Here is a 17,869-nt window from a genome sequence, read left to right on the forward strand (position 1 = left end):
TCCATTTCCCATCATGCTTTCTCCATCTCTAAATGTGCCCACTAGTGGTGAATGAAGTGCAAAATCCCTGACATGGTGTATGCGTCAGGTTCGCCCTGGTTTTCCGAGGAGATTTTCTCCAGTGCTACTGGAACCAGGCTTGGACAGTCCACATTGCTACCTGCTGAAGCCTAGGCACCTGCCTGCCTAAGCAATGATGGTCGTCTGATCATCCATTCTACTGCTCGTCCCCCTGCCAAATAGTAGGAGCCCCATTGGTTGCCTGTGGTGTGCATGCACACTGACGAGTGATGCAGGGGAAGACCGGATCAATTTGGATTTGACCATTTCAACTCCTTTCTAGGACAAGAGGGCACAACTTCAGGATTGATGTGCATCCACTGAGAAAAGAGATGAGGAGAAATTTTACTTTCCACTCACATACCACTTTAAGTATTCCCTATGCCATAAGTGTTCTGTGATTAATAAGTGATTGCTTAACGTGGTATGTGAGTAGGAAGGGAAGGTTGAGAATCACTGCTCGAGACCCAATTATTACTGAAATATTTGGCTTGAGAAAAATCGCCATTGGCCCATTTCCTTTGGAGTTATGAAACGGTGCACATAACGAGTCAATGAAGGACGATTAAAACAGTGGTTTTCAAACTTTTTCTTTCCACCCACATACCACCTTAAGCAATCCCTTATTAATCACAGCACCTATGGCACAGGGAATACTTAAAAGTGGTATGTGAGTGGAAAGTAAAAGGTTGGGAACCACTGAGCTAGAATGTGGTGAATCTGTAGAATTTGTTGTCGCAGGTGATTATTGTGGAGGCCAAGTCATTGGGGGGGTATTTATCAGCAGGGATCAGGTTTATTGTCATGAACACGTGCCATAAAATTTGTTGTTTTGTGGCAGCAGTATTGTGCATTACAGGCGGATGATTCGCTATAAATTACATTTCCTTAAATACACTATTTAAAAGTAAATGATCAGTGCAAAAGAAGAGAAAGAAGTGAGATAGGGTCTGTGGTTTATTGTTCGTTCAGAAATCTGATGGTGGGTGGGTAAAAACTGTTTATGTACCGTTGGGTGCTCAGCTTCAGGCTCATGCACCTCCTTCCTGATGATCGAGGCTGCTTTCTTGAGACACCGCCTCTTAAAGGAGTGAAGACTAATGCCCATGATGTCACTGGCTGAGTTTACAACCCTCTGTAGCCTTTTCCTGTCCTGTGCATTGGCAGCTCCATACCAGAGAGTGATGCAACCAGGCAGAATGCTCTCCATGGTACACCTGTAGAAATTTGCATGTTTTTGGTGACATACCCAATCTCCTCAAACTCCTCACATAATACAGACACTGGCAAGTCCTCTTCATGATCATCCAATGATAGATCCTCAGAGAGGTTGACAACCAGGATTTTGAATTTCTTTACACTCTCCATTTAAGGCAATTTTGATTTTCCAGGGCATTGAAGGTTATGGGGTGAAGGGCTGAGAATAGATCAGCTCATGATTAAATAGCAGGGGGAGACTTGATGGGCTGAATAGCCTATTTCTGCTTCTGCATCTTTTGATGTTGGTCTGTGTCTCTATGATATTGGATGACACTACTAGTGGCCACAAACAACCTCCCATTTGCATTAACTGTAATTTCAAATAACTTTGTGAAGCTGATGCAGGTACAGTTGGTTGAAATATTCCTTGAGTTAACAACTCTTCTATTACTAGCTCTCCCCTATTTCCCTCTTTTTAGAGATAGCCATGTGTACAGATAAAACTAGCATTGGTTATTGAGTGTCAGTCGAGAAAAGGATATCTGCTTGGGCTATTGGAAATATTTACCTTTGATAGGAAGATTAAACATCGGTTTCTTATAAAATTTTTTTTCATGAAAGGTCTGGATTTTTGCCTTTCAGAGTTTTTGTTTAAATGTAGTAGCATGCTTTGAGAACTACAATGCATTCCAAAAAAGTGTTCATATTTTTGGCGACCAGCTTCACTTCTCTACCACTTAGTTAGTGCAATACTATGGCAGGGTCAGTGACCCAGTTCAATTCCGGCCTGTCCGTAGGGAGTTACTTTGTTCTCCCTGTGACCCTCATGGGTTTTCTCCAGGTTCTCTGGATTCCACCCACAGATTTTAATGGCCAGAATTGGCTTCTACCATGTTGTAAATAAAATATAAAATATTTAAAATTTAAGAAAATTGATCAACTTTGGCCAAATGTTGAACTGGCTGGAAGGTTTTCTGACTGTTGCACTTCAGTGACATACTCTTGACTGCTGTCACCCACTGGGCTGCCCCTCTTGCAAAATTTATTTGATCCTCCTGATCTGACATGTGCTATTACATTCAGTGGCCTCATTGGTGGCTGTCAATTTATACAGAGCTTGATATAAAAACTGGCTTAAATTAGCACATTTGAATCAAGGCCCATGCGATGTTTGGCCACACAGCATTTTGATTCTTTTACATCTATCTTAACATTAAAGTTTGAAGTATGATTAATGCACATTAAGTATAGCAGGATCCAGGGAGCATTGTTTTGTCAGCTCTTTCTATCTTTAACACAGCATTTTCTGCATTTTAAAGAAGCCATTGAAAGTTGCAGAGGATACAATGCAGGTCATTTGGTGAAATAAAAACAATTAAGAAGCTTCACCAGACAATAAAAACTTGACAAATTGATGTTAGGAGCAGAGTGTATAAATTTTCAGCAAAATCTTTTGGGTTTTTGGGTTATTGACTCAGATTATGATAATAATTGATGCAAACTGAGTATGAGTGACCACATGAATAAATAAATTTGTGTAATCCCATTTATTGTCAAGCTGCAAAACTGTAAATATCTAGTTTAGCCCATTTCACATTGGCTAACCAATAAATTGGCTGTTCAACAAATCGGTTCAAGAGGCCGATTTTGCCATTCACGCTGGACCACTGTTAACCGGTTCTCTGCATTTTTACACGCTCACCACCAGGCATCCCAGGGGAGAGGGGCACTATCCTCCACTAATTTGTCCCAGGATACCCCTGAGAAAGTGTCAAATCACTAGAATATTCTGCCCCAGTGACTGGTGTAAGCGGAATCATTAAAATTAATCAAAGGCATTTTCTAAATTGTATGTAATTAAGTTTTATGTGCATAAATTAATAGCATTGCTTTGCATTTCAATCCAATTTAAACTGTTTTTCAAACAAGGCAGTGTTAATATTTTTGAAGCTGCAATGCCACAATAGTTTAAACCCAGCTAAGAGTGTTGTCTCCCAGCAGCTATTAATTATTTGTTACTTCATATTCATGCATAAAATATTTTATTAAAAGACATTCAGTATTAGTTAATATTAAGGTGGAAGTTACTTGATAATTTATATAAATCAATTCTTGTGGGCCAAGGAGATGAATATGGATTTTTAAAGAAAAAATGATAATTTATCAATGATTGTCATGCTGTAGTTTTTGGAATTGTGTAATATTGACTTGAATAGCATTCTCTTCATGTGGCATCAACCATGGAGTGAGATAATTAAATCTTCAAACCTTGTGCTTGCATCTCAAAAAAAACTGCTGGATTCATTGCCTGCCTTTTACATCCTCACATATATTTGTACATTTTAAAATCAAAACTGCTGTTTTTTAAAAAAAAATTATTAAAATTACAACTTGGAGAGCTGAATGTTAAAATATTTGAATAAATTAATTTTGAAGCAATTTAGGAATTAATGGGTTAGACAGTCTAAATGCATGCAATGATGTTCTTCTGTTATACTGAAGATGCACTTCTCTGCAGAAAACAAAATTGCAGATGATGGAAACTTGTCTAAGAATTAAGTTGTTGGAGAAACTCTCTGCTTCAGGCAGATTTTGTGGAGGGAAATAGGTAGTCAGCATTTTAATACAGGGACTCAATCTGATTCATCCACTCCCCATTTTGCTCCTCCTCCAGCAACTTTGTTCTTTCTCTATATTGAGATGAGAGAATAAAATGACAAAAAAAGATGTGCATCTGTCTCTAAAACATTTTTTCAAAACATCTTTATTTAACCATTTGATACTTTGAATACTTTAAGAAATCGCTTGGACAATATCTGTTTAGGAATTGGGTTCTCTGAGGTGAGCTAAAGTACTCCACATCCTGAATGAATCAAATAAGGCCAGAATGCAGTAAAGTGAGTATCTAGGAAATGGACTGTTAGCATTGATTGACAGATGAATTGAACAGAAATGTAGCTTATGCTTCAGCTATATTTGGCTTTGATGAAACAACATTTGGTGTGTTGTGTACAATCCTGGTTTCCTTTGTTTAGGTATGAGAAAGGGTGTAGTGGTTAGAGCAACACCTTTACGGCGCGAGCGATTGGGACCAGGGTTCCAATCCCACGCTGTCTGTAAGGAGTTTGTACATTCTCCCTGTGTCTGTGTGGGTTTTCCCCAGGGGCTCTGGTTTCCTCCCACCATTTGAAATGTACCAGGTGTATAGGTTAATTGGGTGTAAATTGGGTGGCACGGACATATAGGGTGAAATGGCCTGTTATTTTGTGCTGTATGTCTGACAGCTGAAGTGAGTGGATTGTCTCATGAGGAAAGGCTGGGCAGGGGAGACCTATATCTGCTGAAGTTCAAAAATGTTAGAAGGAGCTTGGGTGAACTGTGTATGATCATGAGGAGTGGAGAGGATGTTTCTTCTTGTGGGAGAATAAGGCATCACTATTTAAAAATAAAGGATCACTTGTTTAAGGTAGAAAAGAGATGTTGAGGGCCAAAGGTGTTTTGAGCAGACTTACTGAAAAGGCAGTATAACCATTGCCTTTAAATATTTGTAGATAAATTATTGATAACCAGCAGAGTGAAAGGTTATGACAAGTCGATGAGAATACGATCTTCAGGTTACAGTCTAATCAGTCATGATCTTATTAAATGATGTAACGAGCTCAAGCAAACAAGTAGTTCCTTGTTCATTTCTTCATATGTTTATTTCTTTCCATTTTTTTCTTACTACCTTATTATAGTCTCTAAAAGGTACGAACTATAATGTATTGGTCTGTATGATGTTCATTCTGTATGGATACAAGAGATGATCAATATATGCATTAGGAAAATAGCCCCATTGATTTATGAAAATCATTGTGTATTTTTAAGTTATCTTAACATTGTCATTCACTTAAGACAATACATTTATAGATTATTAAAACTGAAATTTCCACTTTACAGCTGGAACGATATCTGGAGAGGAAGTACCTATAATCTCAAAAGCGAACATTAAGGAATACAGAGATGGCTTTTCCTATGAAAAATTCAATTTTCACAGCAATCCAAATATCACATTCTACGTATATGTTAGCAACTTCACGTGGCCTATCAAGATACAGGTAAGTAATTCTGGAGAAGATAAAATTATATCCATTCAATATCTATCCCAAATAAAAGAGAAAGAATGGATTCTCTTAAGAATGATACAATATCCAATACACTGCAAATTGTGACTTTGATTTTACAGAAAATAGATATTTGCATTTTATTCATACCGATTTACAAAATGTTAGAGGTATAAATTATAAGGATAATTAATCTCCATTTGAGAAAACATGCAGGTCACTGAGAAATTTGCAGGACAAGTTTTATTCTTCCCTGGAGCATAGGAGGCTAAAAGGTGACCTTAAGTATATAAAATTATAAGACTGCAAATAAGGGGAGCTGTCAGTTCTTTTCCTAAGGTAGGAGTGTTTAAAACTAGCGAGCATGAGTTTAAAGTGAGAGAGAAAAGATTTAAGAGACCTGAGGGGCAACTTTCTCACCCACAGGGTGGTGGGAGTATGGAACGAGTTGCCTTTGGAAGCTGAAGAGACTGGTGGAATTATGGCATTTTAAAGGACTTTTAAACAAGTATATGGATAGGAAAGATTTGTTTGTAAATCCTGTTATCTATTGCATCAGTTTGTACTGTGGTTTTGTGTTCCTAGTAACTGAAAACAGAGTAAAAAGAAATTCAGCTGATTTATATTGAGGAACTTGTAAAATACAAGAAGACCCATGATCGAAATTTTGTTTGAATTAATGACATTGATTTTAGCAGAATTGCAAAAAATGATTTTTATAATCTGATTATTAAACTAGTAAAAAGTAGCATGAATTTTATTGTTTTTTAGTATCTAGTTATGAGATGGCAAGTTATTTAAATGTCTGGAAGAATTAAATGATCTCAAAAATTTATTAGTAAGATGTCACAAATTAATTTCCTGAGATTTAAAAGAATTATAAAACAATGCTTTTAGAAAAAATAAATTTAGACATACAGCATGGTAAAGGCCCTCCCGACCCATGAACCCGTGTCACACAAATATCCCAAAAACCCTACAACCCCCGTACATTTTGAAAAGGTAGGTGGAAACAGGAGCACCTAGAGGAAACCCATGCAGCCATGGGGAGAACATGCAAACTCTTTGCACACAGCTCCAAATTCATTGCAAAGATGTTGTACTAACATGATGTTGTATCACTCTATTGGAGGGGAGGATCTCAGATATTGCTAAAAGATATAATTGTAATGAAACTTCTGTGATTTTAAAGATTCCCATTACTTTTAAAGTACACAAACTATAACTCTGCCATGTTTCGTTAATCAGTTTAAAACTATGTGTGTAAAACAAAAATAGACAGTTTTCTTCTGACACTTGTACTTCTGTTATGAAAGCATCATTTCATATTATTGTATAAGGCCCCAATTATTAATTCAAAGTGAAAGTTTAAATCTATAAAATTTTGCTTTTAAAATGACTGACCATTAAAAACTGCTAACAGTAGAATGATAAGGAAGCTGTTGCATTCTAATTTATAAATCCAGTGGATTGGACCATTTCCTTAGTTGGTGGACTTGTATATTTCACACCAGTGAGAGCAGCAGGAATTTAAGGTTAACTCGCACTGTTAGGAGAGTGTAGAAGGAATTTTGTTAGTTAATTCTGGCAGAGCCCACCTCACTGACAAAAGGCAAAGGAGGAAAAACCCAACACCCAACCCCAACCAACCAATTTTCCCCTGCAACCGTGTCTGCCTGCCCCGCATCGGACCTGTCAGCCACAAACGAGCCTGCAGCTGACGTGGACATTTACCCCCTCCTTAAATCTTCGTCCGCGAAGCCAAGCCAAAGAGAAGAGAGATGACCGTAGGTTTCTTGAGGCTGATACAGAAAGGAGAGTGGAAATCACTTCCTCAAAGTGGTTCCATTGTTTCCATTGGTCCTTCACCTGTTCTCTTTCTATTAATTCAACTCACCCCCACCCCCCATCCCATCCAGGTGTCTCCTCCTCCATGTACCTCTGCACCTCTCCCTCCTTCATTTGTCCAGAATGCTATTCCACAGACCTATCTCCCCTTCCTACTTTAGTCTCGACAAAGTGTCCCAACCCGAAATATCAGCTGGCCATTTTCTCCATGGATGCTGCCTAATCCACTGATTTCCCCCCCCCCCCCCCCCCCAAAAAAAAAAGATTCACTCAAGATTCTAGCTTTTATGGCTTTCTTAGGAAGTTTAATTTCCCATTTTGGGAAGCATCTGCTTTGGGCAAAAAAAAAATGCCTTGGGTATGATACTTGATTCTAGTACATTCATTAAAGTTCTGTCCAATTATTACTTAGTCATTTTATATTTTGGAATTTTTAGTGGTGCTCAGAAGCCTCATTCACACTTAATGTTGCATTGAAAAGTAAAATAGCATTAATTAATTTTTCAAGTCCCTTGTATATTGTCTGTAGCTGAGGAATTGTTGAAGAATGTTAAATAGATTAGCTAATTCACATTTTGGAGTTTTATAAGACTCTTGTTGGCTCTTTTAAAATATCAGACAACAGGATGCTTTTTATGAGAATCCATTAAAATTCTTCCCACTGATAACAACACTTTAATTTCCAGGTTCATATGTGAAATTTTTGAATATTTGTCTCCAAGCAATGAAATGTTTTTTTTTGTACAGTAGACTTGATTTAGAAATGTCCTGTGGTTTTTGTTCGGCACTACCACCCATTAACCCTGATAACATGAGTGGCTATTTTGTGCAGGTGTACATTTCTCAGTAATAGTGCAATGTCTTCAGTAAATTTGTCAGGTAGCCAGGAGCTTCCTGATGTCTCTGAGCAATATTCAAATCAGAATTAGTATCAGGATTTATCGTCATGAACAAGACATGAAATTTGGTGTTTTGCGGCCGCATCAAAGTTCAAACATACATATTATAACCATCTAAAAAAAATAACAATAAGAGAGCATGAAAAGTAAGGCAGATGTCCTCGATGGAGTGAAGTCCAGTGCCTGTGATGTCGCAGGCTGAGTTAACAACCCTCTGGAGTTTATTCTTGCATTGAGAGTTAGTGCCTCCATACCAGGCAGTGATGCAACCAGCCAGAATGCTCTCCACGGAACACCTGCATAAGTTTACGAGAGTCTTCAATGGCCTACTGAATCTCCTCAGACACTTCACAAAGTTTAACTGCTGATGACCCTTCTTTGTGAATGTATCAACATGGAGGCTCCAGGACAGATATTCAGAGATGTTGATGCCCAGGAATTTGAAATTCATGATGCTCTCCAATACTGAGCCCTCGATGAGGACTGGGTATGTACAGAGCACGAATATTGATAATGAATACTGATTATTTTTATATGATTACGTTTATTTTGGACAAACTTGGATAATTCAGTACAGACTAGAATTAAGCCTTGCGTGCCAAGTGTATGATGCAATGACTCTCCTTGTTAAGTAATTGCAAAGGAAATAATTATACCCATTTTAGGTATTGCAAAATAGGAAATGCCAAATCTGTACAAAAATATTTTGCAAGGAAGAAACTTGGCTGCATTTAATTTAATATATTTTGATCAAGCAAAGTAGAACTGTGAGTACAGACTACACTTAAATCAGGAATAATATGTGAATGGACCTTGGAGAACAAAATGTTTGGATCATTAAATGTATTGGCGAAGTGGCCTTTGAACACTGGGTGAGTTATTTTATAGCTGAAGTCTGTCTTTAAAGAGGAAGGTCATATAGCTGAGACCATTGTATTTATTCCATCACTGATACCTTCTTGCGAGGGCATGATAAATGGGTAAGGCCCCTCTGGTTGCTATCATTAAACTGATTTTCGGGAACACTACTGAATTCATTCTGGTGTGTTGATTGGCAGTGAAATGTGCTCTGTAGTATCTTAATCATTTTGAACTTGGAGTGAACCATCTGGAGAAAGTGAAAGGGTACCTAGATTTCAGAGATGGATGTCTTTGTAACCTTTATAGATTTGCTTTAAATTCATACAGATGAGCTTAGTGAATGTTTTGTTACAGTTCCTAAATAAGTCTGTCACCTACTGTGCAAGTTTGAACAATTTGAAGTTTCCTCTGGGCATATTGATTATTTTTCATGCCTATTAGTTGGAAGCAAGGATGAGAAAAAGATTCACATTCTGTGGGTACTTCCAACATTTATTCCTGGATCATTCACTTGCCACGAAGAACCTCAGGACAAAAATCTGATGTCATAATTTTGAATCATTTCCAAGGCTAAGTTGGAGAATGTACTGACATTAATCACACTTATTCTTCAATATAAAAACATATGTTAAGATTAACTTTGGGGAAGAAAATTGATGATCCAAGTGCAAGAAATGATGGCCAAATTTGAATACTTCTATTTGCATCGAGATTTGAGATATTTCTTATCTGTAAGGTCAAAGATTCCACTTCTGATGAAGGTGTGCTTTGACATGCGTATGGAGGAATGTTACCTCAGCATTTTCTGGTAACATATTGGACAGAATAATAGAATATGGTTTAGACAGTCTTGCAGAAAATTGTGAAAATAAATGTGGTTTATGTATTTAATATGTGGTTTTTGATTTTAATATTATTACTGTTTCATCAATGTAGATTTATTTAAAGAACTGTATTACCATGAACTCAGTTTAATTTGTGTTCCATAGTTGGTGCACATTTTAACATTATGAAATGTTGCCCTGCAGTGTGTTGGACCACACGTTATCAGAAAGAAATCGTGCCAACTCAGAAAAACAGAAGTCAAAACAAGGAGTTATGTCAGACATGTGCCTGGCGATATTTCACTGTCATGGATGACTTATTGGGGGGAACCAGATGGATTAGATGTTTCACTGTCTGCCCATTACCATGATATGTTATTTGATGTTTAAGGGGAATAAATGACCATGTATCTTAGGTGACAAATGAAAAGTTAAGCAAGCTATCTTCCCTCCATAGAAAATTAAAGGGTGTATTATTTCCAAAACTTGCATTTACGAAAGCTAAATAAGGCCCTTAGGGCATCAAAGTAATGTAGAATATATAAAAGTTAAGGTCACCAATTTACTGTTTAAAATGTAAACAAAATTTAAACACATGAACAGGCCATTTCAGCCCATGAGTCTGTGATGCCCAATTAACCTACACCACCCCCTGTAACTTTTTGAATGGTGGGAGGAACCTGGAGCCCCCAGGGAAAACCCACGCAGACACAGGGAGAATGTAGAAACTCCTTACAGACAGCGTGGGATTCAAACACCAGTCCCAATCACTAGTTCTGTAAAGGCATTGTACTAACTGCTATACTAACCATGCCATAGCAGGTTGCAGAGTGCACCTATAGATGTAATGCAAATCAGTTTCCATTATTGGTAATTGTTTGAACTTCTTCTCAGTATGACTTGAAATTATGTTAATTAATTCTCCATTAAAATTGTAGTTTTGTGCCTAATGAAAAGATGAAGATTCAGTTTAATTTTAAGAACTGAAAATAAAAGTAGCCTGACTTTCCAGTGCAGTGCTCATTGCAGTGCTGTTGTCAGTGCAGTCCATCAGATCAGCTAACTGGCTGTTTGTGGGATATATGTAGATTCTGTGATATCTTGTTTTAGAAATCTTAGGCAGCCCTCAGAATCAGGATAATGTGTTTTTATTGAGGTTGTTGTGGAAACCACAAACTCTTCTAAAGATGAGTCGGGTGGTTCTTAACAGGACAGAAGGGTGAGTAGATTGTGAGGTGCACCTTCTGCAGGGCTTCTGGGTGCTTTTGATGCATGCATTCATGGTTCACTATTTTGGGGGTTCATGGTTTAGGGAATCCCACAAGTCTGTGACGATGTCATTAATTTCAAAGAAGGATTTGCCGATTCTCAAATTTCTTTTGTCCTGATCAGGGTCTCCATCTAAAATGTTGACAATTCCTTCTTTTTCTCTTTGTTCTGCCTGCTCTTGTTTTGTCCACTCTTGTTCTGCTGTGACAAATTATGTTATATTTTATATTATCCATAGATATGTTTTTGGAAAATAGATTGTGGGGTTTTTAGTTGGGTCACACACAGATACAAACTCTTCAAAACAGATCTCATTTAAAATGCAAAAGCTTGGCTCAACCCAGACAGTCCAGGCTCCAAGTGCCTTTGCAAAAACTTTGAAGAATACCTATAGAGACTTCACAAGTACGTGTTAATTGTACATGCTGTGGAGTAATGGATTATTGTTTTGGAAGGCAACAGATGAATGATCTTGGAAGATTGGGTCCAGTGCCGCAGTCTGTCTGAATGTCTTTTGCTGTTCTAAGAGGGTCACGTGGTTTTCTCGGAGAGAGAGAGAATTCAGTTCAACAGTTCAGCAGCAGCAGCTGGGACTGGAACAGGACAAGCTGGCAAGCTTGTGGAAAAACCCCATTTTGGAAGATGAGTTGTAAGTTCTGACTACAGCCTACTCAAAGCCCTTGTGGTCCATACGAGAGTGTAGTGTTTTGCCTGAGATAAGGGAAACAGAAAAGGAACTCCATGATGACCTGAAAGAAAGAGGTTATCATCTGTAAAACCCTGAAGTTTTACAAATTTGGCAAGACACTGAAGTGGCTGATTGGAAGGAATCATTTTGTGTCCAACGAGCTACAAATCTCTATGTGAAAATCGACAAGAACATTCCTGAGCGGTGAAGGTTCATAAATGTTAAATTCTGTGCACAGTATAAGAATTGCCAGACGCCGGTGAACTTGGAGGTGAGAAGTGAGATTGGACTGTGAATCAAAAAATTTTTTGAACTAATACACACATTGCATACACGTGCACTTAGAATTAGAAGGGGGTTAAGTTAGGTTAAGTTTATAGTAATAAGTTAAAGTTTGATCCTGTTTTTGTGTTTAAAGAATATTAAAAGTAACTTTTGTTTAAGTAACCATTTATCTTGGTGAATTTCTATTGCTACTGGTTTTGAGGTCCTCTGGGCCTGTCACACTGCCCACTCTTGCTCTTTCTTGCACTTCTCTCTTGCTCTTGTCTCTCGCTTTCTCGCTCTTCTCTCCTGCTCTCACCATTCTCGCTGTTTTCTCTCTTGCTCTGCTTTCTTGCTCTCTTTCTCACTCTCACTTGCTCTTCTCTTTCACTCTTTCTTGCTCTTCTCTCTCACTGTTATCTTTCTTGCTCTGGTATCTCGCTTGCTCTTGGTCTCTCGCTATCCGATCAGACAGTTTCACCATTCAGAGACTGGATCAGAGCTCAGATTCTGGAAAAGGGAGAGGTGACGGTGTGTGATTTTTCGTTAATACTGGGTGGTCACAGACATTGGAGTTATGGCGACCTCCTGCTCTATTGCCTTAGAGAAAATCTTGATTAAATGCAGACCCCGAGAATGCTCATCAGTGATTCTCACCAGAGTTTATAACCCTCTTGATGCCAATTACAAACAGGCACGTGCAGAACTGCATAATGTGGTCAGTAAACAAGAGATGGCCCAGCTTGACAGACTACAATCAGTGATTTTAACTAGGCCTGTGTCAAGAAAACCATGCCCAACTACCACCAGCATGTAACCTGCTACACCAGATATCCCACCACATTTGATCACTGATACACCAAGATAAAGGTAAAGGTTCTATTATTGTTACATAATACTAGAATGTAACATACATGAAATTCTTTAACTTTGTCTACCATAAGGAAGACAGAGAGTCACCACTTTCTCCAGCACCCAGAAAGCCTACCGTTCTTTTCTGAGACCACATTTTGGCAAGTTGGATCATCTGGCTGTGCTGCTTCTGTCTTCATACAGACAGAGAACAGGACAGCTAGAAGGTGGTCACAGGACGTTGAAGAATGGTTACAGAAATTCCTTGAGTCGGCAGATTGGGTGGTGGTCATGACTCAGCTGAGAATTTGAATGATTACACCAGGGGTCTCACAGTCTTTACCAAAACAGCTGTGTTCCCACCAAAACGTTCAGGGTTTTCCCCAACCTGAAGCCCTGGATGAACAATGAAATTTGGAGCCTGCTGAAAGCCAGATCACAGGTATTTTTGTCTGGATATCCGGATCAATACAGAAGGAGCAGGTACGACCTGTGAAAAGCTACCTCTTGGGTGAAGATTCTGGATGAAAATGGAAACAACAAGGGACACCCAACAGCTGTGACAGGGGCTAAATGCCATAACCTGCTGCCTTCAGAAGAGTAAATCTGAGGAAAGCATCCCGCCTAGACAGAGTACCATAGCTGGGTATTAAAAATCAGTGCTGACCAACTTGGCAATATCTCACTCCAGCAGGCATGATATCCACCTGTTTTAAACAGACATCAATCATACGGGTGCTCAATTTGAGTGTAATAACCTGCCTTAATGACTACCCATCAGTAGATAACAATGATGAAGTGTTTTGAAAGGCTGGTGTGGAAGCCTATTGGCTCCTGTCTGAATGGTGATATGTTTCAGTATTGTAGCAAGAGGTCTACGGCGGATGTCATCTTTCTGGCTCTCCACAAAGCCATGGAATACCTGGGCAGTAAGGATGCATTCATCAGGATGCTCTTTATCAATTACAGTTCGGCATTTAACATCATTATTCCCCCAAAACTTATCAGCAAACTCCAAGAGCTGAAACTCAACACTCCACTGTGTAATTGGATCATGGATTTCCTCATGTCCAGACTACAAACAGTGAAGATTGGTAAGAGCTTCTCCTCCACAATCTCCATCAGTATCATAGCACCACAGGACTGTGTTCTTAGCCCCCTGCTCTACTCACATTACACCTACGACTGTGTAGCTCAGTACAACAATAACACCATCTACAAATTTGAAAGGTGATGAATCAGCATAGAGGAGGGAGATTGAAAACTTAGCAGAATGGTGCACCACCACTACCTTGCACTCAATGTCAACCAAACTAAGGAGCTGATTTTTGACTTCAGGAAAGGAAAGCCAGAGGTAATCATTGGGGATCAGAGGGTGAGGGTGAGCAAATTTAACTTCTTGGAAGTTACTGTCTTCAAGGATCTTTCTTGGATCCAACACATTAATGGAATCATGAAGTGCCTCTAGTTCCTCAGGAGTTTGCAGAGGTTTGGTCTGACACCGAAACCCTGGCAAATTTCTACAGAGGTGTGGGGAAAATGTGCTGACCAGCCACATCATGGTCTAGAGTGAAGACACCAAAGCATAAAGCCCTGCAAAAGGTAGTGGCCACAACCCAGGACATCACAGGCAGAACCCTCCCCACTGTCGAGAACATCTACAGGGAACGCTATCATCGGAGAGCAGCAGCAATCGTCAAGGATCCACACAACCCAGCACATGCTCTGTCCTTACTGTTGCCATCAGGAAAGAGGTCTAGGTCCCACAAGACGCGCACCACCAGATTCCAGAACAGCTGTTACCCCTCCACCTTCAGAATCCTCAAAACAAACTCCTTTAAGGGCTTGTGCACTTTATTGATTTTTTTGATTCTCTCTGGATTTCACTCTCATCCACGAATCCAGAAAAGTTGCTCGTCTGGTACCCACTCTCTTACTGATTTGTTCCAAATTAAGAAAGTTCTGCTATAGTATGATGTGTGACACATGCACCGTGTACTAATACTTGGTCAAATGAACTGAAAAGAATGGACACGCTTTTGCAATGTGAATGAACTGGCATAAATCCGAGTGGATTAATTGCAAGCTTTTACTAACAAAGTCAATAAATAAATGTAAGCACTGTATCAATAAGTATTTAGTTTCTTTTACAATGAATAGGAATTTTCAGCTGTGCTCTAAACAGAACTCTGACATCAGTCATCATCTCATTCCCTATCTACATTTCTAATCTTGGATAGGCTCCAGATGGTTTTATGAATCCAGTGTGCAGCGGGTACAAATGAAATGTGTAGAGATGATTTCACCATTTGTTCCTCACTAAATGCAAGTTATCTTGGCTTTGGATATAATTCTGAAATTACTTCTGTCAAATTTTTGGCTATTTTGTCAAGAGTAAAGATAATTTGGGTTGGAATAGCTTTGTAACAGTCTAAGCTGTTCCAGAACTTGATTCTTCAACTTTAAAATTTCTTTCTTTTGGAGATGCTATTCCTTTTGGAGGGTGCACCCCCACTAGACCACTCCCATTCAAGGTTCTTTCCTTCTCTGGGATTGAGGGAAGAACAGCAGCCAGTTTATTGGGAATGGATTTCCTAATAGGAAATCACAGCATTTCCCACTAAAGTAATCCAATAGTCACAGAATCTCATGAATCAAGTTGTGGCCTTGTGTCGAACAGGAACAGAATAAATCTAAATTACATATGAGCAAAAAAAACCACTTAAAATCTGCATCAACGAGTTCGCGGGTAATACTTTTTGATAGATAAATTTTAAAGGTCCATTGAGTAACAAAATTCAATTAGACCAAATTGTTTAAAATAGGATTAATGAGATGGAATAAGTACAGAGCATTCAATATTTTTGACGGAAAATGATTATTAAATATTTTTTTCTTATGAAAAGTAGCAATGGCTATTTCTCTCTCATAATTTGTTGCGATATTAATGTTTCATAAGCACCTAGGAAATAGTTGCTGAAGTAGACCATCTAGCCTGTTCTACCATTCAATAAGATCATGGGCGATCTGGCTGTGGATTCTGCTCCACATACCTATGTTTTTCTCCCATAATCCTTAATTCTCCAACCATACAGAAATCTAACTGAGTTTCAAATATATGTAATGGAGCAGTCTCTGCTACTTCCTTCAGCAGAATCAGTACTCTGGGAAAAGCAGTCCCTCCCTTCTTAATTTACTCTCCTGTCTCTTGAAGCTATGTCTACTTGTTCTTGTTTCACTTTCCTGCCTCTCACCTTGCCATCCCTTTCACAATTTTGCATGTAATATTCCTTCTCATTCTTCTGAATTCCAACGAGAATATTCTCATTTGAATCCATTACTTCTTGCATGCTCGGCCCCTCAACTCAGGAATCAACCTGGTGAACCTCCTCAGCACTGCCTCCAAAGCTAATATGCCTTTTCTCAAGGATGGAGAGCAGATTGCACACAGTACTCCAGGTGCAGCCTCACCAGTACCCTGCACAGTTGCAGCAGAACCATCCTGTTCTTAAATTCAATCCCTCTAGCAATGAAGGCCAACATTCTATGCAGCTTCTAGATTGCGATTCATGCACAAGCACTCTCATGTCTATCTGCACATCAGCATGTTGCAATCTTACACCATTTAAATAATAATCTGATCTCCTTTATTAACATTACTCCATCTACCAGAACCTTGTTCACATACTTAAACTATCTATATCTCTCTGCAAATGATACACAATTTGGTTTCCCACTCAGTTTAGTGTCATCAGCAAACTTAGATGAACTACACTCTTTCAAATTGTTAAGATATATTGTGACAGATTATATTATAATTTATGTTGTATATAGATATGTTTTATAGGAGATAAACTGTGGCAGATTTTTTAGTATAGGACACATACAAGCACTTCAAAACACATCTCATTTAAAATGCCAGATCTCTGCTCAAGCCAGACAGTCCAGGCTCCGAGTGCCTTTGCAAATACTTTGAAGAATGCCTATAAGGACTTCACAAGTAGATGTTAATTGGACATGCTGTGGAGTAATGGATTATTGTTTTGGAAAGCAACAGATGAACGAACTCGGAAGATTAGACCAGAGCCACAGTCTGTCTGAGTGCAGTTGCCTGTTCTAAGAGGGTCATGTGGTTTTTCTCTGAGTGTGTGAGAGAGCTGGGACTGGAACGTGACAAACTGGCAAGCTTGTGGAAAACCCCATTTTGAAGACGGATTGTGAGTTCTTAGTTCAGCCTGGTCAAAACCCCTATGGTCCATACAAGAGGAAACAGCTGGCTGTATAATGTTTCACCTGAAATAAGGGAAGCAGGAAAGGAACTCTGTGGTGACCTGAAAGAAATAAGTTATTATCTGGAAAACCCTGATGGGGCAAGCTTCTTTAGCAAGACACTGAAGTGGCTGATCAGAAGGAATCAGGTGTGGGTGTGCAACAAATCTCTCTCTGAAAACTGACAAAAACCTTCCTGAGTGATAACCATTTACCTTTCAAGAACGAAAGCCTGGTGAAATTCATAAATGTTAAATTCTGTGCACAATATAAGAATTGCCTGCAACCAGTGAACTTGGAGGAGTGAGAAGTGAGATTGGACTGTGAATCAAAGAACTTTTCTGAACTTAAACACATATTACATACACGTGTGCTTAGAATTAGAAGGGGTTAAATTAGGTTAAGTTAAATAGAAATAAGTTAAAGTTTGATCCTGTTTAAAGAAAATTAAAAGCAACTTTTGTTTAAGTAGCTATTTATCTTGGTAAATTTCCATTGCTGCTGGGTTTTAGGGTCCTCTGGGCTCATAACAATATCGTGAACACTTGCAGGCCCAGCACTGACCCCTGCATCTCTACTCACCACTGACTGCCAACCAGAGAAACACCCATCAATCCCAAATCTCTGCCTTCTATTGGTAAATGAATTCTCAATTCATGCAAATTTAATACCCTATCTTGATGCATTCTTATCTTACTTTATGGGACATCTAATCAAATACCTTCTTGAAAT

The 17,869-nt window shown here is 38.8% G+C and overlaps 1 protein-coding gene across 10 annotated transcripts in view; it reads left to right on the forward strand.

The window, feature by feature from the left end:
• The window catches only part of atrnl1b (attractin-like 1b), a 617,494-nt gene that overhangs the window by 265,338 nt on the left and 334,287 nt on the right, over positions 1 to 17,869 (forward strand). For all 10 annotated transcript variants that reach the window (XR_011345361.1, XR_011345362.1, XR_011345364.1 and 7 more), the window contains exon 24: positions 5,200 to 5,357. Coding sequence is in view for 6 of the 10 variants with exons in the window: in XM_069900005.1 (XP_069756106.1) it covers positions 5,200 to 5,357 (158 nt within the window). In the remaining 4 variants the exon portion in view is untranslated. The remainder of the gene's footprint in view (positions 1 to 5,199; positions 5,358 to 17,869) is intronic.

This window comes from Narcine bancroftii, chromosome 10, assembly GCF_036971445.1.
Source record: "Narcine bancroftii isolate sNarBan1 chromosome 10, sNarBan1.hap1, whole genome shotgun sequence".
Classification (NCBI taxonomy): domain Eukaryota; kingdom Metazoa; phylum Chordata; class Chondrichthyes; order Torpediniformes; family Narcinidae; genus Narcine; species Narcine bancroftii.